Source organism: Musca autumnalis, unplaced genomic scaffold, assembly GCF_047663935.1.
Source record: "Musca autumnalis isolate F117 unplaced genomic scaffold, ASM4766393v1 scaffold_2, whole genome shotgun sequence".
NCBI classification, from domain to species: domain Eukaryota; kingdom Metazoa; phylum Arthropoda; class Insecta; order Diptera; family Muscidae; genus Musca; species Musca autumnalis.
In genome coordinates this window covers 244,349,910-244,377,482 of record NW_027411755.1, presented here as the reverse complement: position 1 = coordinate 244,377,482, position 27,573 = coordinate 244,349,910, and the positions used below count along the sequence as shown (strand labels likewise).

Here is a 27,573-nt window from a genome sequence, read left to right as displayed (position 1 = left end):
CTATATATTTACAAATTTACTTAAATGGTGAGGTTCAACGGTCCATCAGCCATGAAAATCTAAATAAGCGGGAGAATTCGATTTAATCATTTTTTTTTTTTAACTTTTGTTGTTAGATCGCTTTAGGATAAAGACAGTGACATGGACGATAATAAATCCTAAAAGGCACAAATTGGCGAAAAAACCGACAAAGTCCGTAAGAGAAAAGTAAAGTTACAAACAAAATCTGTTGATAAATTTAAAATCCTTCTCGGTTTGACAATGGACCGAAGAAGTGAGGTAGAAAATACCTACTTTTGAATTAAAACTCATTACGACGGGTCAGCAACGCGGACCGGGGTCTGCTAGTCATTAATAAAAATTGATTTTAAATACTAAATCGAGAAATTTGCATCCAAAACCACTGTGAAAAATGTTTTATGTCTTTCTAAGTATTTCTCTGCATATATTTGTTTGCAGAATTCGACTTTTTCAAGAAGAGATATCTCTGGAACCGTTAGTCAAAAATCTGAAAATATAGGACTGAAATGTTTTGCTGATGAGCAGCATCACCACAGCAATAAATAAAAGACATCAAAAACCACTTTTTGAAAAAGTGTCCGATTTCACTCAGAAATCCCCATAGGTATCATCTGCCTTTCGTAATATTTTGCCAAAATATTAAAATTATCCGTCTAATTTTACATTGACATATTCGATATTTTTAGAGACATTCCATATTGCCAATTTAATCATTTGCTATTTAGTAAAATTTTCCATCGCTGTTATCTGTAACAATTTATCTACAAAATTTAAATCAATTTCCACAGAATTTAACTTCCAGCTAATTGATATTTCCCTTTTCAACAACATCTACCTACCATGATGATGACAAAAACGCACTGACAAATTAGTTCAACAAACAAGAAAAAGTGTAATAAACTCTCCCCGTTGCAATATGTTATTATAGCAGTTAATTTAGTTTATGTTCCTCTATATTTTTGATGTGATGTTGCCCTTCTTCTTTGATGATGGAAAGGATCTTTAAATGAAATTGTTTTGCGCTTAAATGCCTCATTGCCTTCAAGGCGACTTAAATAAACAATTAACATATAAAATTAAATTATATTTGCCCTTTTTTCTTCTTTGTTCAGATGATTTTCATTATAGGGAAACAAAAATGATGGGGTGGATATTCTTTCTCCCCCATAAACATTTCTTTTTTTGTTTAAAGTGTTAAGTTTATCCTGCCAGAACATAATGTCCTTGCTACAATCTCTATCGCCCTGTAAGTTTTTTTGTGTATTTCCTTCTTCCCTTTTGATGGCTTTGCATGATGACAAACATCAGTCGTCCAAAGTGGCAGCATGCCGTCAACCGGCAGCTTTTTACCAGTTTCCGCTTTGCTGCTGCTGCTTCTTTGCTTCTACAGCTGCATCTGGGGCTGGTTAAACGGTTGCGGCAGCAGCTGCTGCTTGAGTTTTTTTGGGGATGAACCATCATCATCGTCGTCCAACATCAGCACCATTTTTTTTCGTCTCAACAATTTTTTTGCTTACTGTTATCACATTCTCTCCCCACATGATGAACATCCAACCATAGCTGCCTTTATTTGTTGTGATAAATTTTGTGGGGGGACCTAACAGCCAATCGTGTGTGCTTTAACAGAAAATATTCAAGGTGGGCGTGTTTCTATGGCCATCATCATTTCCTGGGAATAAAACAACAACAGTAACATCAACACACAAACACCACCATCACGACCATCCATGTTGATAGGGTATTTTTTGGCTGCCGTATAAAACACGAACAACAACAATGGCTGCATACCGAACACACACTGTTGGCCACTGTTACACGTTGTGCGCACAGCAAGAGAAATAGCAGCAACAACAACAATGAAGGATACACAAAATTAACCAGTTGTACAAGCAAGCCATGTAGCAACAACAACAACTACCACTATCAGTGAGCACAACAACAAATAAGAGGCACTCAGCAGTAGTAATTTAACTCAACAAAAAAAGAGTCAGCCACTACCTCGACTACCAACACACGACTTCCACTATTCTCAGCGTCCTCCGTCGTTCATTATCGGTAGCCTCTCGTACACACACACACACACTCACTCACACCACCCTGCTCCCTTGGGAGTAGTAATGCTGCTTGCTCTTTGTCTCGGGGAAAAACACTCCCTGTGCGTGTGTGGCTCTCTGTTTTTTGTCTGTGAGTATTGAGGGTGATGTTACTTTGCCTGAGAGTTTGCCCCGCGTGTGTGTTTGTTGTTATTTTTACTAGAGAGAGTTTTTACATTTTCAAGAGATTGAGTCTTGAGCAGGGAACCAACTTGAATTCAGTTCACTACAACACCTTGAAGTGTACACAACACACAGCAAATCCCAAAGAGAAAGAAGTTGAGTTAAAGAAACGAAACTAAAACTCGGAAAAATCAAACCAAAGCAAAAATAAAAGAAATTCAAGAAATTTTAAAAAGAAAACACATTTTACGTAAATTTTCAAAACGCAAAGAAAATTGAAAGTGAAAATTTAAGAAAAATCAAAGTGTTTAATAAAATCGCAAGCAACAACAACAACTATTGGAATACCAAATAAAATTTTAACAAAAACCACAACAACAATACAAACAAACATGTCTTCAACATCAGCCTCACCCATCAGCAACATTACCGTCGATGATGAATTGAACATTCGTGAAGGTAGGTGGTTTCGAAATGCCGACGGCAAAAAAAAAAAAAAAAGAATAATTTGGAAATATTTTTATTTCCTCTCCCTTTCTTCTTGTGGATTAAAGTGACATCAACTAATTTGTTGTTTTTCAATTAAATTTTTAGATTTCTCTGCGGATTATTTGAACATAAAAGAAGAACGCGAAAGCAGTCTATCACCCATTCTCACACCACCCCACACGCCGACGGACATTTCTACTTTGCGTAGAAACAGTACCGGTTTGGCTGCTGGACCCAAAGAAGGTGCCCTCTATGAAATGGAACAGTTGAGAGCTTCTTCGAATAACCGCAGCTATGTTTCCATGATGGATCAACAGCAACAACAACAGCAGCAGCATCAACATCGTCTGTGGTTGCAAATGCAACAACAGCATCATCACCAGCAACAACAGGCTGCCCATGCTGCCGCCGCCGCTGCCATGCCCTATGCTCCAGCTGCTGCCAATCAATTCTTGCATGCCGCCGCCGTTGCTACCGATCCCTTGGCCGCCCAACACCAAGCCATGCTCATGAATCAATGGATACGCAATGCTGCCTTGTATCAACAACATCATCACCATGCCCATGCTCATGGCCATGCCCACCCCCATGTCCATGCCGGCCATCCAGCCATGCATGGCATGCGTCCCTATCCCGCCGGTGCTCTACATGGTTTGCATCCAGCTGCCGCTGCCCGTTTGGGAGCCTGTGCCGGCCTACCACCCATGAAATTGGGAGCTCCAGGTGCCCCCGGGGCTGCCGGTACCCGGCCCAAGAAACAATTCATTTGCAAGTACTGCAATCGCCACTTCACCAAATCCTACAACCTCTTGATCCATGAACGTACCCACACCGATGAACGTCCCTACTCCTGTGACATTTGCGGCAAGGCTTTCCGTCGCCAGGATCATTTGCGTGATCACCGTTACATCCACTCCAAGGAGAAGCCATTCAAGTGCGGTGACTGCGGCAAGGGCTTTTGTCAATCCCGCACCTTGGCGGTGCACAAAATCACCCACTTGGAAGAGGGTCCCCACAAGTGTCCCATCTGCCATCGTTCCTTCAATCAACGGGCCAATCTCAAGGCCCATTTGCAAAGCCACAGTGAAGGCCAGCTGGCCAACAGCAGCCTGAACAGCAGCGGTGATCTGAAAAGTGAAACTTCAACCCAGGAATTGAACACCAGTCAACCTGAATCGTTGAACAACTCCAGCGACGAATTATTACATCCCCAGCAACCCATTTTGGATTTGTCGGCCTCCTCAACCCCCTCCTCCATTGTCAAACCCAAACGCAGCTTGGGCTTTACCATTGATGAAATTATGAGCCGCTAAGCGGTACAAGCGCCTGGGAAGCAAATCGTGGATTTCCCTTTAAAACAATTTTGTGGATTGGAACACCTAGCCTGCGAATTGCTATTGGCTTAGCTTTGTTCTTGTTCTACCCTTCCAACCGAAAGAGTGGGTGGGCTCACATGGAAATGGGATCTAGACTTCAGGAGAAATGAAGTCAACGGAATGGCTCCATCGAAGCCACACGGAGAAGGGTCTTTTTTCGAATACCAAAAAAGGAAGAAAAAACGTGTACAAGCACGCACAACAACATTTTATTAAATAAAACAAAGGCCAAACCAGGGGTCATCAGCAGCTATTGGCCCCCTTTGCCCTTAACACTTAAAAAAACCAAAGAGGAACCAAAACCCTAAGAGTGAGGAATGAATGTATGGAAAACCAGACGCCAAAACGACTACAACAAAATAATTTATTAAAACAAAACAACTGTGTTAAGCTTTTATGGCGTGTTCATGCCTGCCACCACAGTCAGTCATTCAGTCATCGTTATCATTATTTATTGCTAACCCAAAACAGTAATAATAATCATACAACAACAACAGCAGCAACAACAATGCCTGTGAATGATACCAACAACACACTATATATGTATATTAAGAGAAGAAGAAAAAAAAATAATAATAAATATAATATTTTTTTTTGATATAAAAAATACACATATTTTTTTGTTATAACCTCTACCTACCAATCAATATTTTTGTTTGTATACCAAAGCACCAAACCCTTTATTTTTTGTTATTTTTTATAGATCAATATAAATAATAGTTAATGAAATATATCCAACAAAAATAGTATTAATTATAACTTTAAGAAAAAACACACACACAAAAAGAGAAATATTTAAAAATAAAAGAAATCTCAAAACACACCTCCAAACACGTGAAAACCAAAAACAAAATCATGACTTGTAATTTATTATCACTTCTTCACACTACATATTTTGGGTTTGAATGGGGTTTACTCGCATTTTTTTGTTAATTTTTATTTATCTTTTATTTACCAATGTGTACCTTGATAGTTTGTAGTTTAGCACAAATTTTTCTCTGTAGATTAATGGTGAACACCCCTAATATAAAGACTGTAATAAATGTAAACATGTAATAGTATAATAAATGGTGTAAAGTTATATGTATTTAAACTTTTTTTGTAATTGTAAATATAGTAAACTGATGTAATAATTTTGGTTGTTGTTATAACTTGATCTCAAATGTTTAAAAAAAATATAAATGTTAAAATAAATGTTTATGAAAAAATTAAATATAAAAATATGTTTTAATTTAAATGATCTGAAATTGTTTGAAGTGTGCAGGGGAGATACTCGCGTTGAGTTGGGAATTAAAAACGTTATGGATTTAGATGAGTGGCCTATGGACATTATACCGAATACCAGAATTTTGTGGCCTTTCTTCGATGAGTTTGAACTTGCCGAAAAATATATAGCACTTCCTGGAGTGGAAAACTTGTCAAAAAATGGTCCTAAATTTTCTAATAACTAAAATCGCGTTTATATAGGCGGTGATACAAATAAATTCAAATACAAATTTACAGATATCAACAATATTTTGAGAGGAGATTTTGAATAGCCAATTTACAACCAATTTGATTAAAGACGTGGTAAAAAATATGGGAAATCGGCAGTTACCGCTAATAAATATTAGGCTGTACATTGTACAACATTTTATTTTATTCAGTTCGAGAGTTTAGTAAAAGTTAAATTGACTCTTCCAATCGGAAATGACGTTGGGCTAAGTGTTTCAGAGAAAGTATTTAATACAAGTGGCTAGAAAAAACATTGATTTCCAAGCATCATAAAAATCGGTAAACTGTCATTACCCAGCAAACCAAATGTCGAATGTCCGAAGCCTCTCAACAATTTCGGAAGAATCATAAGAATCTTTGTTTCGAATTTTATCCGATTTCTAATTGATTTTCTAAGGGATTTTTGTTTGGGTTATAAAATTCGCATATACCATTTTTATAAATGCAACATATAGTATTTCAAGCTAGTGTTGATAGCTTCAACATACTCGTACACATCGTTTACACTCCCAGCAAAATGTTCGATGCCAAAGATGCCATTCAATCATGGGTGAATTTTATATATGCGTGGACCCCAAAAGATGTTATTCATTTTTGGATCCAAAGCATGTCATTTACACCAATGCTTTGACAGGCCATTTTCACCAATGCTTTGGCATGTCATTTTCACCAACCCTTTGCAATGACGAGAGTTTTAACAACGTTGGTTGTGATTTCGAGTATCCGACAACATCAAGCCTATTGCAAATATTTAATCTTATATATTTCGAAAAATGTAAATAAATAAAAACAAATAATTCATATCTATTGGATCGATGGAATGGGTTCAAATGTTGATGAAAAGATCAGATCGTTCACGACTTCCTTTGCATGGGTTCAAATGCTGATGAAAAGATCGGATCTTTTACGAATTCCTTTGCATTGGTTTAAATGCTAATGAAAAGATCGGATCTTTCACGACTTCGTTTGAACCAATGCAAAAGATACCATGAAATCACGTCATCGCATGGAACCCCTTCCTTCAAATTTTGCTGAAAATTAGGCCAAATATGACCTTGCCAAACGTGCTGCTTGTGCCCCCTTGCCAATCGAATGAATCACGAAAGTCGAAGATAACATAATTAAGCAGAAAATCAGCATGATCGTGCTAATCATGTTCGTTTGCAGTGTGGAGGACCACCCATTTGATGAATGGAATCGTGTTGGTAGGCTGACATTGTAAAATAGTCCTTGCTGTTCTGACCTTGCAATTTCTGTTTGTGGGGGAGTATCTGATAAATACCTTGGATTACCAAGAAAAAATTAAGACATTAGTGTTGGTGGGTCAAATTTGTGTGGTGACTATTTAAAATTAATTGATTGAATATTTTATTTGTCCTTTGAATTACATTTTGACAAGTAAAAAAGTATCAGTCGGCTTTGCCGACAGAGATATACCCTCAGACTATGTGAACTTTCATCTACGGACAGACCGAATGTATTTAGGGTCTTTTCAGAATTTTGTGGCACTTTTTGGGCATTTGAACTTGCCGACAAAAATGTGGATTAGGATTAAAGTTCGATAGATACCGCGCCCACTAGTCATTTCAGTGGGTCCAGGAAGCATGGACTTGTCCACGGAAAACTTAATATGGCTGTACATCATCGGTATAAATTTCCAAAGGATCTCCGAACAGACCCTAAACTGCACTTGGACACAAATATTGAACTTTTGTGGGGCAGATATCCTAAGGAAAGGACCGATATGGGCCATTTTCGAAGTTAAAGTAAGTTAGAACAAAATATGACGAAGGCCAAATTTTGGACCAAATCGGTCTACACAGAAAAAACAAAAGTATGAATTTTTTACTAATTCCGTTCATAATTTTTGTAGTTCATAATTTGAACGTACCTCTTTTAAAGTGAATGGACATTTTTTTTTACTCATGCACACAATACTATTTTTGCAAAAGTATGAATGCTTTTCTAAAATACAAAAATAAATTTCATAGTTTCTCCTACGTTAACCACTATTTTCTGGCAAAACCGGTTTTTGTGCTTTGCCTACAAAGATATGGTGGATTTGCTTCTATTGTTTTTGTCTTTCCTCCCCTCCATCATATCTACACGCACATTGACTGCGTGTCAACAAAGCACAACAGCCTAAACAACCACCACTACTCACCGCTACCACACTAACTAACCATCATAGATTTCGTTTGTTTTCGGAAAACACTCTCCATATAAATAGCATTAATTCGCAAATACAATTTTTGAATTACTTTAATATAAATGCAACATCTATAAATTCAAACTAGTGCTGATGGACTCAGTATGTATGTACGTATGGTTCACATTGTTCTGATTTACAAGATACATAATTAATTAGGAAAATCAATTGGAAGAAGAGAACCCTTTAAAAAAACAGGAATTACAAAATTAAATAAGAAACAACTAATTTGAAAATAAAATAAAAAAATAGTTTCAAAATAAAATAAAAAAACAAAAAATTGCATAGAAAAAATAATTTTTTGAAAAATATAAAAAGAGTTTTGGAATATAAGCAAATTTTTTTTCTTTAAAGAAAATTATTTTGAAATAAATGAATTTGTTCATATTTTGCAAAATAGAATACATATATTACATGTTTATGATTCATTCAAAAAAGAAACCGGTATTTATTGCTTTATGAACTAGGTTCATAAAATACAAAAATCTGAACATTGGAAAATTTTTTTGAACACTATTCATATATTGAATGAATTTTTTTTCTGTGTATCAGTTCGAGGGTTATTGTGCTCTCCAACTACTACATATGGTGCCATAGGGGTTTTTTTACACCATTCGGGTTGTTTTCCCAAGAAATATGGACTTGCAAAAGCTTTTACTGTCGTAATTGAGGCAGCGAATGCAAGTTGCTTCAACAAAAACTAAAGTGATTCGAGAGCAGGTCTTAAAGTTAATTTAAAAAAATTTTGTGTGGGAGTTATCGGAAGGAGTAGACAAATATAGTCCATAATCGAACCTGATCTACATCTAGTATATATATTAGGATGTGTAAAGTATGGACCAAATCGGTTACTCCCTTCAAGAGTTATCGTGCGCACAAGTTTTGCGACAGCTTTTGAACATTTGTGGGGGAGGTACCTGAAGGAGTGGACCTATATGGCCCGTCTTCGAACTTAAATCAAATCTGGACAAAATATTTCGATACCCAAAATTTGAACCGAATCGATTGATCGTGCGCACCAGCCAGACAGACAGACGGACGGACATTGCTAGATCTACTCAAAATTGTCTGAAACGGATATCGTACAAACATTCTTGGGGTCTAAAACCATTATTTCGATGACGCACATTTTTGGTCGTATCAAAGTGTAAATACCCTCTTTAGCCTAAAGGCTGAGGGTATAAAAATGGGTTGAAGCCAACGCGCAGTGTCCGATTTTACGAAAAACCTGGCCAAAACTCTAAAAAAGAATATTTTTTCACCTAACCTTTGGTTCTTATGCTTTTCCGGCCGCTGATTACATTTTTGATATTATTTAACCCTCAGGCGGTCATTTAAGGGGTCTTTTTGGTCCCTCCTCCTATAAAATGTGATCTTATCGGATCAAAATATTCTACAAAGTTGTTCGCCATCAATTTTTACTATGGGTCCTAGAATACACCAAAACTCTATACCTTACCTAAACTCCAGAAATATGCAAAATTATAAACACATTTTAGGGTTAAGGGCGTACTTCATGTGAGTTTTGGCAAAATTGTCATACAAAGCATCATTTTAGAAGAATGCCGTCAAAGACAAAAATGTTCTCTGCTAAATTTCACTATATGTTACCAAAGAAAAGAAATCTCTATTTGCATTACATACCAAGAAAATATCGGTATCAATTTTGCCAAAAAACCAAGAAACTAAAATAGGGTTGCAAGCTTCCACCATTTCTACAGTTTTGGAAATATTTGAGTTAAGATCACTTGGAAACCTTGCACTTTAGGTGTATAATGTCTTTGGCAAATTTACTAACAAGAATGCAAGGAATATTTGTCTTAAAAAAATTAACCCTCGTGCGGGTCATAAAAGGGGTCCTTTTGGTCCCTTTTCCCACAAATATTTAAAATCTCCTATAAAATGTGATCGGATCAGACCAAAATATTCTAGAAATTTGTTCGCCATAAAAGTTTACTATAGGTCTTAGAATATACCAAAACTCCAAATTATACCCAAACGCCAGAAAGTGACCCTATACTATATTCTGACATTCTGAATGAAAGAAAATCGATGGAAATTGGTAAAAAAAAACCCTTCCTTTTTTATGAAATGATAAATTACACGGCCCAACTCGATCTTACTCACAACTATTTTCATAATTTATTGTGAAAATTGATTTTGAAAAAAAAATTAACAAGTACGGACATCAATTATTAAAGAACGCACAATTCATTGGCGACACTGAACATCTTAAATACGTTTCACATACCTTTCATTACAATTACAAAAAGAAAATATTTAATAATCGTTGTTTATTTTGCATATTATCATAGATTTATAAACAACTTAAATATTGAAAAAAATCCAAATAGGGTCACTTCGACCTGCTTTTATACCCACTTATTAAACAAGAAATGTATATATTTTTTCATAACTACACGCACTGGGATCCTATAAACAATATCTGACCCTTTTTAGTGTAAATTGATAATTTTTTTTTTCGATTTTTGGCCAGGTGTTTTGGAAAATCGGACACTGTGCAACGTGTCGTTTTTTGTTTTCTCTCGATTTCTGATTAAACCACACTTTTCCCGATTTTCGTGTCAAAGTAAAAGTAGAAGCTAACTAAACAAGGATCATTTCAGCAATATATAACTTTTCCAAATTTTATCTGCGTCTACCATTAAATGATGCCGACATTTTGAAGCCAGATTTTAAGTGTTTTTTTTTAAAATTTCTACTAATTTCGTTCCGCAAACAGGTTTTTCAAAACATCATAGGTATGTAGGATTGTAGAACACGCGATTCTGAGTTATTTGATATACAGTCAGGGACAAAAGTTGACATACACCCTAGAAATCTCGGGTTGTAGGATAAGTAATGTTTTTTTTATGAAATTCCAAGTATGCAGTTTTAATTCTTCTCATTATACAAATAACGGTAAATTTTACAAAAACCAAAAAATGATGGGGACAAAAGTTTACGTACACCCCAAAGTAAAATCCTCATTACAAACCTCCTTTCCCACCCATTATTTTAACAAGGGCATGTCGCGCGATATATTGGGTTATTTTGTAACCACTGAAATAAGTAATCTGAATCTACTCAGTATCTACTTATTTCAGTGGTTACCATCTTCCTTTTCCAGTGGTTACAAAATAACCCTTGTTAAAATAATGGGTGGGAAAGGAGGTTTGTAACGAGGATTTTTTGCTGGGTACCTTCCTGGACGTCGATAATGCACGTTTTTCCTCAGATTTCGCTGGAAGGTAATAGATTCCGCAGAATTCTTTGCGCAAATTACATACAGAAGGCCTTGAATTGCCTTCTAATATAGTCTGATATAATCACTGGACATCAAAACGAAACGCGAGATACGAGAAGTTCCAAGGCAAGAAAATCACCTAAAATTGTTTTTGAAAATATCGCGCATTTTATCGCGCTTTCTGCGGGTCGTTTCCACTGTTACGAAAAACTGGTGCAGCATCTTCGCTTTTGGGGAAACATTGATTTAAAAGCTTCACTTATAAGGGAGCTATATTCATTTTATCCCAAAAAATAGTGTGTGATGCTACATCCACGGTTCCTGATTAATCCCCTTGAAATAGATATATATCGATGCAGATTTTCATGGTGACACTAAAACCGGATGCGAAACGAAATTATATGAACTTTGCGCAAATTAGCGATGTTTTATAGGTTTTTAATGCTAAGATGCAGCCGATGCTACATCTTAGCGTCCAAATTATATTTCGAAAAATGAAAATCACATGCGGACAAAACGATTTTGATAATTACGCGATTTACACATATTTTAATAATGCATATAAGTTAAATCGGTTTATTTGAACTCTATTCCGTTTAAGAAGTCTAATGATTTATTTCAACAACCCGATTACTTTCCTCAATGGGAAACCTTCTATGTGAATGTAGATAAAGCAAAATCCGCCCATTTTCTTGGGAGTTTCAAGAAAAATAAAAGAAGTACTCCTATAGAATTTTTCCAATATTTTCAACTCTAGAATGCATGTGAAAACTATTATTCCAAAGCAAAATTTGTTTTTTGTAACACAGATATGTGCTTATTTTGGCTATAATATTCTAACTACTATCCCGATGATTATAAGTCTTGTCTCATTTGATTCATCGTGAAGTCTTTATTTAAAACTGTTACTTTTTTGTAATTTTTGACGGGTAAATGGACCTATATTTTCAAAAAATTCGGATTACATTTAAAATTTTGTCAATTTTTTGTAAATTCCGCGAATGCTGTGAAACATTTTACAAATATTATGCAATCTACTTAATGACGTCACTTCGTGATAACTTTTTAGTGACAATTGAGCTCAATAAAATAATTAGCGTTTTTATAATATTTTTTTCTTAAAAGCAGAGTAAAACCGCGATAACATTTGTCCGCAACAACCAAAAATTTGCTCGCGAGCGGATTTGTACTGGGAAATTTTTTCTTAACCTATGTACCAAAAATTGTTAATGTAGCGCGAAAAGAAAAAATTCAATTTTTTGGAAATGGAATATGAAATAATTGGCAACATTTCCCATATACACTTTCATACGGTCAAAATTTGCCTAATCGAAATAATGTTTTTAGACCCCAAGTTTTTTTTGACGAAATTCGTTCCAGACAATTTGAAGTTGATTTATCACTGTCCGTCCGCCCGCCTGTCTGTCTGGCTGGCTGAATCGCACAATAACTCTCGAACGGATCAACCGTTTCGGTCCAAATTTGGCTTTCGGAATATTTTGTACAAACTTAGTTTAAGTTCGAAGATGGGTTATATCGGTCCACCCCTTTCGGTACCTCGCCCATAAAAGTTCGAAAATGTTCGGAAAATGTATGCGCACGATAACTCTTAAAAGGGTGTAACCGATTTGGTCCACACTTTACACATCGTGATATTTCTACCAGACTTACACAAAATTCCGGAAAAGTTCAGTTTAGAAGCTGCTCTCGAATCGCTTTGATTTTTGTTGTAAAAACACTCTCCCCTATATGACGGTACAAGTTTCATCAGGAGCAAGTACGTACTTCCTGAGCAAATAGACTGAAAGTTGCAAAAAAAAAAACCGTGACACCGTGTGTAATGGTTAGAGCGCTTGATACCTCTCGAACGGATCTGCCGAATCGGTCCAAAATGTGGAATTCGTAATATTTTGTCCAAACTAAGTTTAAGTTCGAAGATAAGGCATATCGGTCCATTCCTTTAGGTTCCTCCCCCACAAAAGTTCAAAATTTTTTCGGATAATTTGTTCGCAAGAGAACTCTTGAAGGGAGTGACCGATTTGGTCCATACTTTACACATCCTAATATATCTACCAATATATGTAGATCAGGTTCGAATATGGGCTATATTTGTCCACTATTCCGGGTACCTATCACAAAAAATTACTTTGATTTTTGTTGAAGAAACTTGCATTCGCTGCCTCAATTACGACGTTAAAAGTGTTTTCAAGCCAATACTTCTTGAGAAAACAGACCGAAAGATGTAAAAAGCCTCTATGGCACCATATCTAGTGGCTGGAGGTGCTCTCCGTGCTTATATCGTGCTGATAACTCTCGAACTGATCAACTGATTTGGTCCAAAATTTGCCCTTCGTGATATTCTGTCATAGTCTTAGTTCCTGAAATTTCCCCGAAGTAACTTACGGAGCCTCCCCCACAAAAGTTCAACATATGTGTATGCAGTTTAAGGTCTGTTCTAAGATTGTTGTGGTCCTGTGTACAGCGATATTATATTTTCGGTGGACAAGTCCATGCTTCCTGTGATACTGATCCAAAAGTAATACTCGTACGATGACCCACTGTAATGACTAGTGGGCGCGAAATCTATCGAAAAGATATGACTCCCAAAATAATATCCACTTCTATAATGGACTGTGTCGGTCCATTCCTTTAAGTACCTCCTCTGCAACACTTTTGAACTTTAATCCTAATACACATTTTTGTCAGTAAGTTCAAATGTTCAAAAAGTGCTCAAAATTCTGAAAAGACCCTAAATACATTCGATTTAACCGTAGATGACATTTTCAATTCACTTAGGCTGAAGGTATATCTCTGTCGGCAAAGCCGACTGATACTTTTTTACTTGTTTTATTTGAATTGTATTGACGAATATTCCAGATTTGGTTGGTTGCATTTCAACATAAGTGGCCTATATTAATCAAGACATTCTGAGCTTTAAATTGATCCCAATTGTGTTACGAAAAGTGGTAAAATACTAGAAATATGGATAAATATGCCCAAATATCTCTGCTTTTTTTGAACATATTTCAATGGGAGATGTTGGAACTACACCATCAGTAGGCCTATTCTGTAACTTTTATCAATTGAAAAGTTGTTAATATGTCTTTTGTTTTTGTAACCACTACAAAACAAACAAATAAAATTGTTGTAAAATAAACAATGAGTAAAGTTGTTAAAAAGTTACAGAATAGGTACCCTGAACTTTAAATTAATACCCAATATGTTGACATTGATGGTAAAATATCATAGTTATTGCAAAATGAAATACAATTTAATATTTTTAAGTATGTCTTATTTTAATGACAAATACACCTGCTTCTATTCTTTTTCCCTTCAATCAGCACCAAATGCATTGTCGACAGTAGTCAAATATAAAATTATCAATTATTTTGATGCAGTTAGTCACCTAGTCGGTCCCGTCCCGTCTATAGCCTTATCTCACTTGTTTTTCCTTATTATGATCAATATTGTTTTCCGAATATTAATATTTAAAACATATTTTCCACTGCAAGTAGCGAGTGTATTATGGTATACTATTTGCCATTAAATTTGAGTCTTCAGTATATTTAAAGCTGGGTACACATTGAATACATACATATATTTGGGTGTTTCCAAATGTTTTATTCAAGTTCTACATGGAAGAAAGGCCTTCCCAGTTTCCAATACCTTCTTTAAAGTAGAAACGAAAGGTTTCCATTGTATTTTCGATATATTCTTGCGTGAATATTTCTAAGAAATATTTTTAGAGCTTAGCTCAAAGATTAATTAGTGTGAATTCGTGGCAATATTTAGAGTGACATTTGGGATGGTAATTAATACAGGTTGATTGTTGCCACTCCTGTGGGGGCAGTGGTCTGTATCATATGTTCTAAATAAAGTGATTTTATTTCTATAAAATGAAATATTTTAGTCCGAGATTTGAAGATATATAATATATAAAGTCAGGTTAGGGCGACTTTAGCATCGTAGAACTCTTGATTTTAAGTAATTTGATGTATATCTCTAGTACAGTTTTATAATATTGCACATTGGGCCCAATGACAGGGTTTTGAGGCAACAAGCCACTTGAAGGAGCTAGAGCTACCAAATTTCGTTCCAATGTTTATAATGGACATAAAAGTACTTCAGCAAAATTTGGTAAGAATCGGTTCAGATATAGATATAGTTTTCATATATATGTTTCATCCGATTTAATCCGATTTTATATTTAAGCCCCACAAAGGTCACAATTTGCATCCGATCGCCTTAAAATTTGATATGGTAAATCCTGTTCAGGTTAGAATCAGGTCCTGAAAATTTGGCTCTGATCGGTTCAGATATATATCTACATATATATATAGAAACCTTTTCAGGTATACAATGATGTTCGAAATATAAATCTTCTGAAATGGCTGGACCGAATTTGATAAAATATTGTTTGTAGATTCATAAGGTCTGAGAATAGATCGTAAGGTACTTTTTATACCGAAAAATGGAGGGGGTGGGGGACCTCCCCCACAACAAGTTTTAGCCAAACGCGAAATCTCAGAGATTATTAGACGCATTGGTATACAAAACAATAGTAATTGTGACCTCTATCATTAATTTATGTTTTGGAAGTAGAAAACCGCGATCGCGTCCGTTATTTGAAAACTTTATAATTACAGGTTAAGATCTTGAAATTTAGTAGGTGTTTGTAGTACCAGTTATTAAATTTAAAGATCTAGAATATTGAAGATTTCAATGCTTGGTGTAACTCGGATAAGATTACTATAAAATTTGGCGACTTGTGTCATATTGAGCATCGTCCAGTCCCAACCCAATCTAATAAATTAAAATATCCACATTTTTAAGTGTCACGCTATCTGTAAGTAATTTTCTATAAGTATTCGGATCCATACGGACATGAAATTTTTTTACACATATAGTACTCACTATTACCTTCTATCAGATATATATAGTTTCGACAATACGTCGCAATACCGCGAGTTTTACTCCAAAAACTATTTAAACTACAATACGAACTACACAAAAAATACACCACAAGTCTACTTCAAATATTCCTTACCAAATCTAACTTCTTTTATTTCTTAATCAGAATATTAATTTATATACCTTTACACGTTTTATCCAATAAAAAACTGTTTATTAAATCAGAGGTTTTTAATTGCCGAGCGAAACAAATTTGTTCTTCGTTGGATAAATTTTTATAAAATTTTACAAAGTAACATGCAATATCTTTGACAGCTCGGTATGTGACCACGAAGCGTTGCCAGGTTGAAATGATTTTGTTTCTAAGTGGCTCAAAGTGTTAAGAATCTAATCCCGTTACTAATTTATACAAATATATGACTTCAAAACTAGACTTTTTGCCTCAGAAACCTGCCATTGGGCCCAATGTGTATTGGGAGTTACCCTCTGCGAAACGGTTGTAGATATTGGTTGGATGTGTGTGACTTAGCTTAATATAAGATTTCAATACAACTCCTTAGGTCATGATAAATACCTTAATTCAGTTGATTAAACTGTAAAAGAGAAGATTCTCATGTCCTAGCCGCCGACAATTAATTTATAAAAATATTCAAAATTTAATTCCAAGGACAAATTAAGTATTCTCCCAATTAATTTGAAATAGTCACCAAACAAATTTGGCCCACCACACTAATGTCTTAATTTTTTCTTGGTATTCCAAGGTATTTATCAGAAACTCCCCCACGTAACAGAAATTGCAAGGTCAGAACAACAAGGACGATTTGACAATGTCAGCCCACCAACACAATTCCATTCATCAAATGGGTGGTCGGTCCTCCACACTGCAAACGAACATAATTAGCACGATCATGCTGATTTTCTGCTTAATTATGTTATCTCCGACTTTCTTTCTTCGTTCGATTGGCAAGGGGGCACAAGCAGCACGTTTGGCAAGGTCATTTTTGGCCTAATTTCCAATGAAGTAGGAGAAAATTTGTGTTACAAATTACCCGAAAAATTTTGGCAAAATGACAAAAGTGTGCACAGGAACAGGAACGCACAGGAGACAATGGTGACAGGACAGGACAACACACAAAAGATATCCAAAACTCATTCAAAAATACTCGTGCCAAAAGAAGAAGTATTAAAAGTGAAGGCCACCCTCCAAGGAGACTGACGGACGGACAGAAAACAGGAATATGCAATTCCTTATCTTTGTTGGTTTTCCTTTTCCTGAGTAACCACTTCCTAAGAAAAAATTAAGGTGAACATAAACGTGAGTGAAACACGTTCTGCAAGAACAAGCCAGGAAAGATTGGCCCAAGTTCGTAGTACTTGTTGTCCTTGTTTTTGTGGATTCCTGTTGTTAACAACTCCAAACATTCGATATGGGTATAATTAAAAATTCTCGTTGTTGTTGTTTTGACCAGGACATTCCTATGGCTCACTTTTTTCCTTCTTCTCTTCTCTGTGAGAGCTGTTGAATGTGTCATATTTAGAATAGTAATATACAAAATCCCTGACAGCTATCCATCTCAATATCCATCCATCTATCCAATTTAGAGACGACAATCCATCTTCGTGATGCCCAATAGATACAGGGAGGACTCTTGCTGGGCATAAGCCACCCAAGTTGCGGAACAGATTCGTTTAATTGTTGACCAACGAAAACAATCAGCCAAAGGACGATAAAGGATAATATGTTTGCTAGCTCTCTCACTCGCTCCCTCTCTTTCACTCACTCTCTCATTGTTGTCATGTAAGCTGAGGTTTATTAGTGTCAGCAGCACGCAATCGCACATTGTGTACACTCTGCTGAATATTATCCCGCTGTGACTTTCACAAAATATTTTGGCCAGTTGCAATGAGGATTTGTGCCCGGACAACAATGGTGGTGTATGGGGTGTAACTAATGCCTGGCATACAAACAGTGCCCGGTTGTAGTCGGCCAGCAAAATCAATTGGGGGCATTGATCGTAGTCGTCGTCCTCGTACAAGGCGTGTTGATCCTTTTGCTGTTGTCGTTCATGGATGGGCCAGCAGATAGATAGGTGGATGGATATCATGTTGAGCTCTCCTACTAGATTTGCTGCTGAGCATGTAATGACCAGGACAACAACATTAACAGGCAGATATTAAAACAAACCCTGCCGGAGAAGGGAAGATAGAAGGATGGTCGTGCAAACGATTGGTCTACCATGCCATGGCGGCCATAAAGCCCACGGGGGAACAGCAAGAAACCTACTCGTCAACATTGAGTTTGTCTATTAAATGCTCACTTGGGTTATCAGTTCAGCTTGTTATCCTGCTAAATAACACATCAAATTTCCAAAACAAGACCAACAACAACAAAAACTGCATCACCGCCACATTAAGACATTTGGCCAAGGGTTTTTGGCCAACATTTTTCACAAATTTCTTTGGCATATCCTGTTGAGGCGACACAGTATGCCGGTATGGAACATTGACAGGCGTATAATGTTAGAACACAAAAATGTTCTGGCCAACAATCGTGACCCAAAACACACCTTCCCTCTTGTTGTTTTGTAAACTCCCCTCTCTCTCTCCTGGACAAATGAAGTCATTTCTGTTTCTATTTTTTTTTTTGCAAAATATTTACTCAAAACATTTGCCGGATTTGTGACACGAACAATGTTCGCTTTTGTCCAAAACCTTAGGTGTTATTTACGCATATCTAAGCCACATTATATGGTTTGTTTTTGGGTTTTAATTTTCCAAAGGCTTTATGAATATGTGCCAGAGACAATTGGCAATTGTTCTGTTTGCTATTCCCTTGTGGGATCACAATGCCACACACACGCTTGCTCAGTATGGGAGCCCAAATATGAGTCGTTCTTTTACTTCTGCCAGACCCTATGACAAAAGTATGCCACAACAAGGCGGCACGGGACCCATAGTCTCTGGTAATTTTCAGGCAATTTTCTTGGCCGTTTGCCAAAACTGAGGAGCAGGTGATTGCAAAATGCATTTGTTACCCAAATTCTGCGGGTTGTTAAAATTCTGTTCAGTATCTTTTTAAATTCTTTGGGTAACATCGACAAAGTGTGCCCAAAAATTAGTGACCATATGCCCATATAATTGAAAATATATTGAAACCATTCTTTACTTTTTCTATAGTAATATTCGACAGTATTAGTTTCATTATACAGAGTAAAGATTTCAATAAAAATTAAGAATTCAGGAGGTCGACTTTGACGACAGACATATACCCTGTGTGAATTGAAAATTTCATCTATGGAAAGTTCGAATGCCGGCTACACAACAAAAAATTATTTGCGAAGAAGGTACCGGAAGGAATGGACCGATATAGTCAATTTTGGAAGTGGACCTTATTTTGGGAGTCATTTCTTTCGATAGATATAGCGCCCACCAGTTATTTCAGTTGGTCCCCGTATAATTTAGAGCTTTTTGACCATAGAGCTGGTACAAGGACCACACACTTTTTGAATTTTTATGGACCGATATGGCCCATTTTCGGGAAGGAGTGGACCGATATAATCCATCTTCGAACTTATACTAAATTTGGACAAAATATTGATTCGTTCGAGAGTTATCCTCCGATCCAGCCAGACAGACAAACGAACGGACATGGCTAAATCAACTCCACATTGTGTGAAACGGATTTTGTCCAAACATACTTGGGATGTAAAACCATTATTTCGATGAGGCACATTTTTCCCTCGTTAGCATAAATGCTGAGGTATAAATATGAAGTGTGTTGAAATCCCTGATAAAACCCATTATTTTGGGAAGACTTTTTTGCTGGGTGAATATTCCGCCGCCTGAATTTTATGTGACCATCACCAAAATCAAAAGACTCCCTCGTTTTTGGGACCCCCATCAGCCTTCAAAATTTTGTTACGATCCGATCAAAATTCCGACCTGTAGCGTAACTACAAAAACATTGCATCTTTTTAAAGGTGAACGTTTCTTCTTCTATTGACAGGATTTGCTTTTGGAAGAATAAAAAGTTGAATTTTGCTCCACATTATTTGTTTGCCCATTCCGGCTCCTGAATATTATGTAACTACCAAAATTTCGTGCAATAACGGCTATTGCGATATCTCCGTTGTTTGACCACCTATGTCAACCTACTTTGCATCATTGAAAAGGTTGGATATTCTGTTTTCATAGTCAGGCGTTGCTTTTGGAAGCTGTGATACTCGACCTTACAATTCAAATCCCAAAAATGAAAACTTGGGTTGGATTAGCTAATTTTGCGATATCTACTTTGCATTCTTGTAAAGGTGCAGTTTTCCACCTTTATTATCAGGCTTTGTTTTGGAATACTCGTACACAGAAAAAAATTTAAAACATTTGACAATAAAAATCAAAGATTCAATAAAAAATTTATCGATTTTCCGGCGATAAAAAAGTTGTCATATTGACAAAATTCAATAAAATTATTTGATCACAAAGTAAAAATACAAATGATAAAATATTTCACCTATTGACAAAAATATATGTCAAAATATTCAACTTTTTGCTTGATATGTCAATATGTGAAAAATTTTATCAGTTCAATATAAAAAATCGATAAATATTTTAGTCAATATTAAAATTTTATTGTAGGTATCAAATGATTTTATCAAATTTCGTCAATATGATAATTATTTTTTATCGCCGATTTTTTTTCTGTGTAATAGAAGCGGAGATATTCGTATTAGAAGAAAACCTTGTGTGTTTTCCCCTCATAGGTTTTTTTTGCCCATTCCAACCACTGAATATGATCCGACCATCAGCAAAATCAATAGGCTTCTTCCCCTCCAGAAACAACCCCAAAAATTTCGTGGGACATACATAGCCAGATCGACTCAGCACGCCGAGACATTCATTTTGGTATATATAAGTATAGGCCTACGACCATTATTTCGATGCGTTACAAACTTTTTGGCCAATACCAACTTATAATAGCCTCACCACATAGTGGTGTAGGGTATAAACAATCAATTCGTTTAGAAAGGAGGTCTTAAATTTAACTTTTGTGTGGGAGGTACCTGGTACCAGGTGGAGTGCACAGATATAGTCCATATTCGAATCTGATTTATGTCTGGTAGAAATATTATAGAATTATCTTGCTCAGCATTTTAGCGAGGGCGAGGTGTCCGAGAGAGAGGACCGATAATGCAAATTTTCGACATTGATCTTAGTTTGTACAAAATATTACGAGGGTGTATACTAATGTTTGTTTAAATGCAGTTTAAGAGCTGTTCAAATATCGATTTGAAATTTTACCAAGGACTATCCTTGTGATACTAAGTACAATGCTAAAACTTGTTCGTGGCAAGCACTGACATAACGGCCCTAATGCTCTAAAAATCCTATGGTGGCCAACTAAAAAAGAGTGACTCACAATATGCTAACCTTTGCATATCGTCATTTCGAACAACACCTTTGGGTGTCGTCCCCACCAAAAGTTCAAAATTGTTGTTTAAGTGCTGTTTAAGCTCTTAATGATTACAGCGACCTAATTTTTTTTATTCCCTCAGCATTTATGCTAATGAGGGTATATACATTTTCATACGGGCAAAATGTGCCTCATCGAAATAATGGTTTTAGAACCAAGTATGTTTGGACGAAATCCGTATCATACTATTTGGAGTCGATTTATCAATGTCTGTCCGTCTGTATGTCTGGCTGGCTGGTGCGCACGATATCTCTTAAACGAAGCAACCGTAAGAATTCGTAATATTTAGTTCAAACTTAGTTTAAGTTCGAAGATGGACCATATCGGTCCACTCCTTCGGGTACCTACCCCACAAAAGTTCGAAAATGTTCGGAAAATTTGGGCGCATTTTAACTCTTGAAGGGAGTAACCGATTTGGTCCATACTTTGCACATCGTGAAATTTTTACCAGACTTAGATGAGGTGCCAATATGGACTCAACCGGCCCACTCCTTCGGGTACCTCCCACACAAAATTTCGGAAAGTTCAGTTTAGGACCTGCTCTCGAATCGCTTTGATTTTTGTTGTAGCAACTTGTATTCACAATTCTGGAATATACTATAACGTGGACCTACATGATTAAAAACTTCGATATGGTTTATTTTCAATTCTTAATATTCGAGGACTTACATTTTATACTCTGTAAAAATTTAAAATTTATTGTAAATATTGTGAGTTCTCTCTACTGAATTTACATACTTTTTTATACCCTCAGCCTTTAGGCTAAGGAGGGTATATACACTTTGATACGATGAAAATGTGCCTCATCGAAATAATGGGTTTAGACCCCAAGTATGTTTGGACGAAATGTGTTTCAGACAATTTGGAGTCGATCTAGCCATGTCCGTCCGTCTGTCTGTCTGTCTGTCCTGCTGGCTGGAGCGCACGATAACTCTCGAACGGATGAACCGATTCGGTTCAAATGTTGGCTTTCGTAATATTTTGCCCAAACTTAGTTTAAGTTCGAAGGTGAGCTACATCGGTCCACCCCTTCCGGTACCTCCTCCACAAAAGTTCGAAAATGTTCGGAAAGTATGTGCGCACGATAACTCTTGAAGGGAGTGACCGATTTGGTCCATACTTTGTATAGTCTAAACATTCTACCAGAGTAATATGAGGTTCCAATATGGTCTCAATAGGTCCACTCCTTCGGGAACCACCCACACAAAATTTCGGAAAAATTCAGTTTAGGGCCATCTCTCGAATCGCTTTGATTTTTGTTTTAGCAACTTGTATTCACTGCCCTCCACACAACGGTACAAGTTTCATTAGGGGCAAGTCCATACTTCCTAAGAAAATAGCATGGAAGTTGCAAAAAACCCCTATGACACCGTGTAAGGTGGTTGGAGCGCACGATAACTCTCGAACGGATCTGCCGATTCGGTCCAAAATATGGTCTTAGTAATATTTTGTCCAAACATAGTTTAAGTCTGAAGATAAGCCATACCGGTCCACTCCTTCAGGTACCTCCCCCACAAAAGTTCAAAAATGTTCGGAAAAATTGTCCGTACGGTAACTCTTGAAGGAAGTGGCCGAATTGGTCTATACTTTACACATCCTAATATATCTACCAGATATAGATCAGGTTTAAATATGGACTATATTTGTCGACTCTATCCAGTACCTCCCATACAAAATTTCGGATAAGTTCACTTTAAGACCTGATATCGAATCACTTTGATTTTTTTTTTGAAGCAACTTGCATTCGCTGCCTCATTTACGATGTTAAAAGTTTTTTTAGGGGCAAGTCCACACTTCTTGAGCAAACAGCCCGAAGCGTGTAAAAACCCCCTGTGGCACCATAAGTTGCGGCTGGAGATCCACTTCCATAACGGTCAATGCCGATCCATTCCTTTTAGTATCTCCTCCGCAAAACTTTTGATCTTTAATCCTAATCAACATTTTCATCGGTTCAAACGCCCAGAATTTTTAAAACCCCCTAAATACATACGTATTTTTGGAAAAATTGTTTCAATATACACATGCTGAGGGTATATCTCTGTCGGCAAAGCCGACTGATACTTTTTTACTTGTTACATTTACATTTTTTTACATTTTCTGAGTATTTCAGCAAAACTTGCAAAACTTCTTCGGACTCGGCGATAAAAAGTAGGTCCAAAACATTGAGTCAATATGGGTGCACTAATTGATATGAGAGAAGTCTCCCTAGTCCCTTTAAAGACGTTGTGGGAACATATGTATGTATGTTAATTGATCTGTTGGGTATGGAATTTGCAAGAACATATATTTCATAGGTTGAAATATATTGGTGAACTATTGTTTAAAAGTTATTTCTTGGTTTTCACGAAAATCTACATTAAGAATATTGAAAACAATTTCGGCCCCGTGCCGATCAGTAGTGGCATACGTCTAACAGAACGTTTTACACTTAAGGGAAAATTCAGCTGCCAAGAAACCAGCGTGTGTAAGCCCTATGGGATATTTTCCTTTCGTGAGGCCTATCAAACAATTGACAATTGTTCTGCTGGCGATCCGTTTAAAATAAAACCAACTAACAAACCAAATAATGTGGCTTAGATTGGCGGAAAATTCGCCAAAGGATCTAACACTAAAGTCTATTGTTTACTTAGAAAATCCGGTAAATATTTTGTGTAAATATTTACAACAAAAATTCTCAAATGTCTCAATCGCATGCTTGGATATTCTAAAGATAGTTCAAATTGCCTCTTCACACTGTGCCTCAACAGGATGTGCTCAACAAAAATGACAAATATTGGCCAAATATTGTTGGCCAAAAACGTTGATGATGCTAAGCGTTTAATGAAAGGCAAAACCTTGCAATCCTTGCTGTGCCAAAGACAATAACAAAGGCTAGCATACAACATAAAATTCTCCGCAAGAACAACAAGGGTCGTTTGAACAGCAATTGTGCCGCTTGTGTTGAGCATAGTTCGTCCTTTGATTTTAACAAGCATATAATGTTAACTTCATACATTTCGGGCCAAATATGTTATGTTTTACTACTATTTCTGAAATTATTTTCTAAATTTTCTAAAATTTTGTTCCAAATATTTACAAATTAGCCGTGTTTGTTTTCCGACAAACAATAACCTTTAGTGTACGCGACCTTAGGTGTCATTTTTGCCAATCTTTGCCACATTACATGGTCTGTTAGTTGATTTTACCTTTCTCTAGCAGCATAAGATCTGCAGAACCATTGACAATTGTTTGTTGTATACATTTTCAGACTAAATATTTTCTTGCCCTTAAGGTACACCTTTCTGACTCAATAGTCTCTTTTACATAGATGGAATAATATCATATTTCAAACTCAAGTTTTATTACAGTTTTCAGAAGGTACATATATAATAAAAGCAGCAAACAACTATATGTTAGGTTTGTTGACAGAGAGATAAATTTGGAACTTTGCCAATAAATTTGATAGGGATATTTCCTGAGCATAGACAACTTAATATATTAAATTCCAAAAATACCCTGGCCGACTTTAACATGGCAAAGCCAAGGACTTATCTTAGTCCCTCTTTCATCTCAAGTGGGCACTGTCCTCCCTATGGTGTCACCCGGGCAGCAGCCTTTAACAACCGTTGAAGGTAATGAGCCAACATGTCCCGCGCGTTCAACCATAATAACGCTAAAAACTTGGTTTGGGAGTTGGGCATGTAAGTTACCCCCAAAAACCCCTCTAAAGTTGACGACGCCTGCAAACGTTTTAAGGACCGTGATCTGCGAATCTGCAACGTTCGCACTCTTCATAGAGAAAGTGCAGTTTACGCATTTGCAGATATACTTGAAAAGCACCAGGCCGACATTACAGCCATTCAGAAAATACGATACATTGAAAAAGGTGTCACAACATTACCTAATGGTGACGCATTTTATTATAGCTACCATGACACAAAGCAGAGTTTGATTGCGGATTTGTTGTTGTTGTAGCAATGCATAAATGTTCGTTCGTGTATTGTTTCAGTTATCTGGTTCTGGTTCCTTGTCCCTGATTGGTCCTTAAGGAATCAGAGGACAGGTGAGTGAGGTTAGCGGGATAGCTAAACAAATGCCGTGTGTCGTGTGGTCCCAATCCGCATGCCGGGCATCTGTTGGGAATCGTGGCATCAATTCGGACCCAATACGAATTGAGGCGGCTGCATCATCCGAAGGAAGCCTGACCATTTTATCGTGACAGGGATGCTCACTGCGATAACATCCAAGCTGAAACTTCGTCTCCTCATGAAGATGGTCCGCCCGTGTAATGAGGAGTTACCCTGTTGCAAACCTCAGTGCGGCATTCTGCAGGTTTGAATATTATTCTACTGCGTACCGCTAACATTTACATACCACGCTGACGCCGCATAGCTTACTACAGACCGGGCTATTACTTTGTAAGTGGACAACAACTTTGTCAGCACCCCAAGTGCTGACGGCCAGCGACTTGAGGACCTTGTTCCTACTTTTGATCTAATTACAAACAGCTGTGCTATCGAACGCTATATCCAAAATTTTGGGGTAGTTGGTGGACGGAATCAGTACACCAACCACCACTATCTCCAGTGGGAGCCTCATTTCAGCCGTTCAAGTGGCGAACTGTAAGGTAGCAGACATAGCGGCGGAGACTACGACTCATAGACTCCGAATCCTTCGCGTAGTACTGTTTGGGACAACATAACTCATATTTGTTACCCCTGTTGTTAGGAATTTACCTAAACATATATTTCAATATTTTGCTGAAATATTTCTGAGAAGGTTTACAAGGCTAGCCATAATATGAACCCTGTACCTCTCAGTAGGGACATGCGTCTGGCATAAGACTTAAATGGAAATTCATCTGCTATGGGGCCAGCGTGTGTAAACCCTATAGAATATTTTCCTTTTATGACCCATATCAAACAATATACAATTATTCTGCTACGATCCTTTGAAAATAAAACCAACTAACAAGCCATATAAGGTCACGGTGCTCTTGAAACAATTTTAAATGGAAGGTGCGTACACCTTGGAAGTTTTTGCGGATTCTGAAACTACAATGTTCATAGATTAGAAAAATCAAGAAACAAAAAAATCGCCGGAGCGCTTTTTAAATAAATCGCGATTTAAGTTGAGATTTTTAGGGGTTGTTTAGGTTTTCACGATTTTGCTTAGAAACCGCAAGTCCTATCAAAATAATACTAAAGAAAATATTGTAGCTATGAAAATTCTCTATAAGATTGATCTTTATGGTATTCTCGTCGGTTTTACCATTTTTGAGATATAGAAGTTCAAATTGGGACAATTCAAACTCAATTCAAATCTGTATCGCCCCCTTATAAAATAATGTCATGACTGCAAATTCCCAACTTAAACTTATATATCTAACAAAATGGTACAACTTAGGATTAGTAACTTAAGCCAGTCTTGTAGAGAATTTTGATAGCTTTAAGATTTTCTCAGGTCCCATATCGGTAAAACTTACCGTATTCAAGCAAAATCGCGAAACCCTAACAAAAAAACCTAAAAATGTAAACTGAGCTTCTTTTTCTCAAAAATGGTACAGGCTGGGAACAAATGATAAGCGTCAATCCTCTAGAGAATTTTCACAGCTACAACATTTTCTTTAGCTCCATTTCGATTGGACTTGCGGTTTCCAAGCAAAATCGTGAAAACCTAAAATACACCTAAAAATGTGAATTTTGACCGCGATTTATTTAAAAATCCCTACAACGATTTTTTCTTGTTTTTGGATTTTTCTCATCTATGAACATTGCTGTTTCAGAATTCACAAAAACTTCCCCTGTGTAAGCGGTTTTCTTCAAAAGTTAGTTAAGGCGCACACTTCATGACATTGTTTTATAAGGGGCGATACAGTCAGTGCATTGTCCCAATTTGAACTTCTATATCTCAAAAATGGTAAAAACAACGAAAATACAATAAAGGTCGATCTTGTAGAGAATTTTCAAAGCTACAACATTTTCTTTAGTCCTATTTTAATAGGACGTGCGGTTTCTAAGCAAAATCGTGAAAACCTATACAACCGCTAAAAATGTCTACTTAAATCGTGATTTATTTAAAAAGCGCTCCGGCGATTTTTTTTGTTTCTTGATTTTTCTAATCTATGAACATTGTAGTTTCAGAATCCGCAAAAACTTCCAAGG

At 36.6% G+C, this 27,573-nt stretch overlaps 1 protein-coding gene across 1 annotated transcript; it reads left to right on the top strand.

Moving 5' to 3' along the window:
* The first annotated feature begins 2,334 nt into the window (after nucleotides 1-2,334).
* odd (odd skipped) lies at nucleotides 2,335-4,448 on the top strand. The gene is made up of 2 exons (XM_073971234.1): nucleotides 2,335-2,696; nucleotides 2,832-4,448. The coding sequence occupies exons 1-2, from the start codon at nucleotides 2,630-2,632 to the stop codon at nucleotides 4,037-4,039; spliced, it is 1,275 nt and encodes a 424-aa protein (XP_073827335.1). The 5' UTR covers nucleotides 2,335-2,629; the 3' UTR covers nucleotides 4,040-4,448.
* The last annotated feature ends 23,125 nt before the right edge of the window (nucleotides 4,449-27,573 follow it).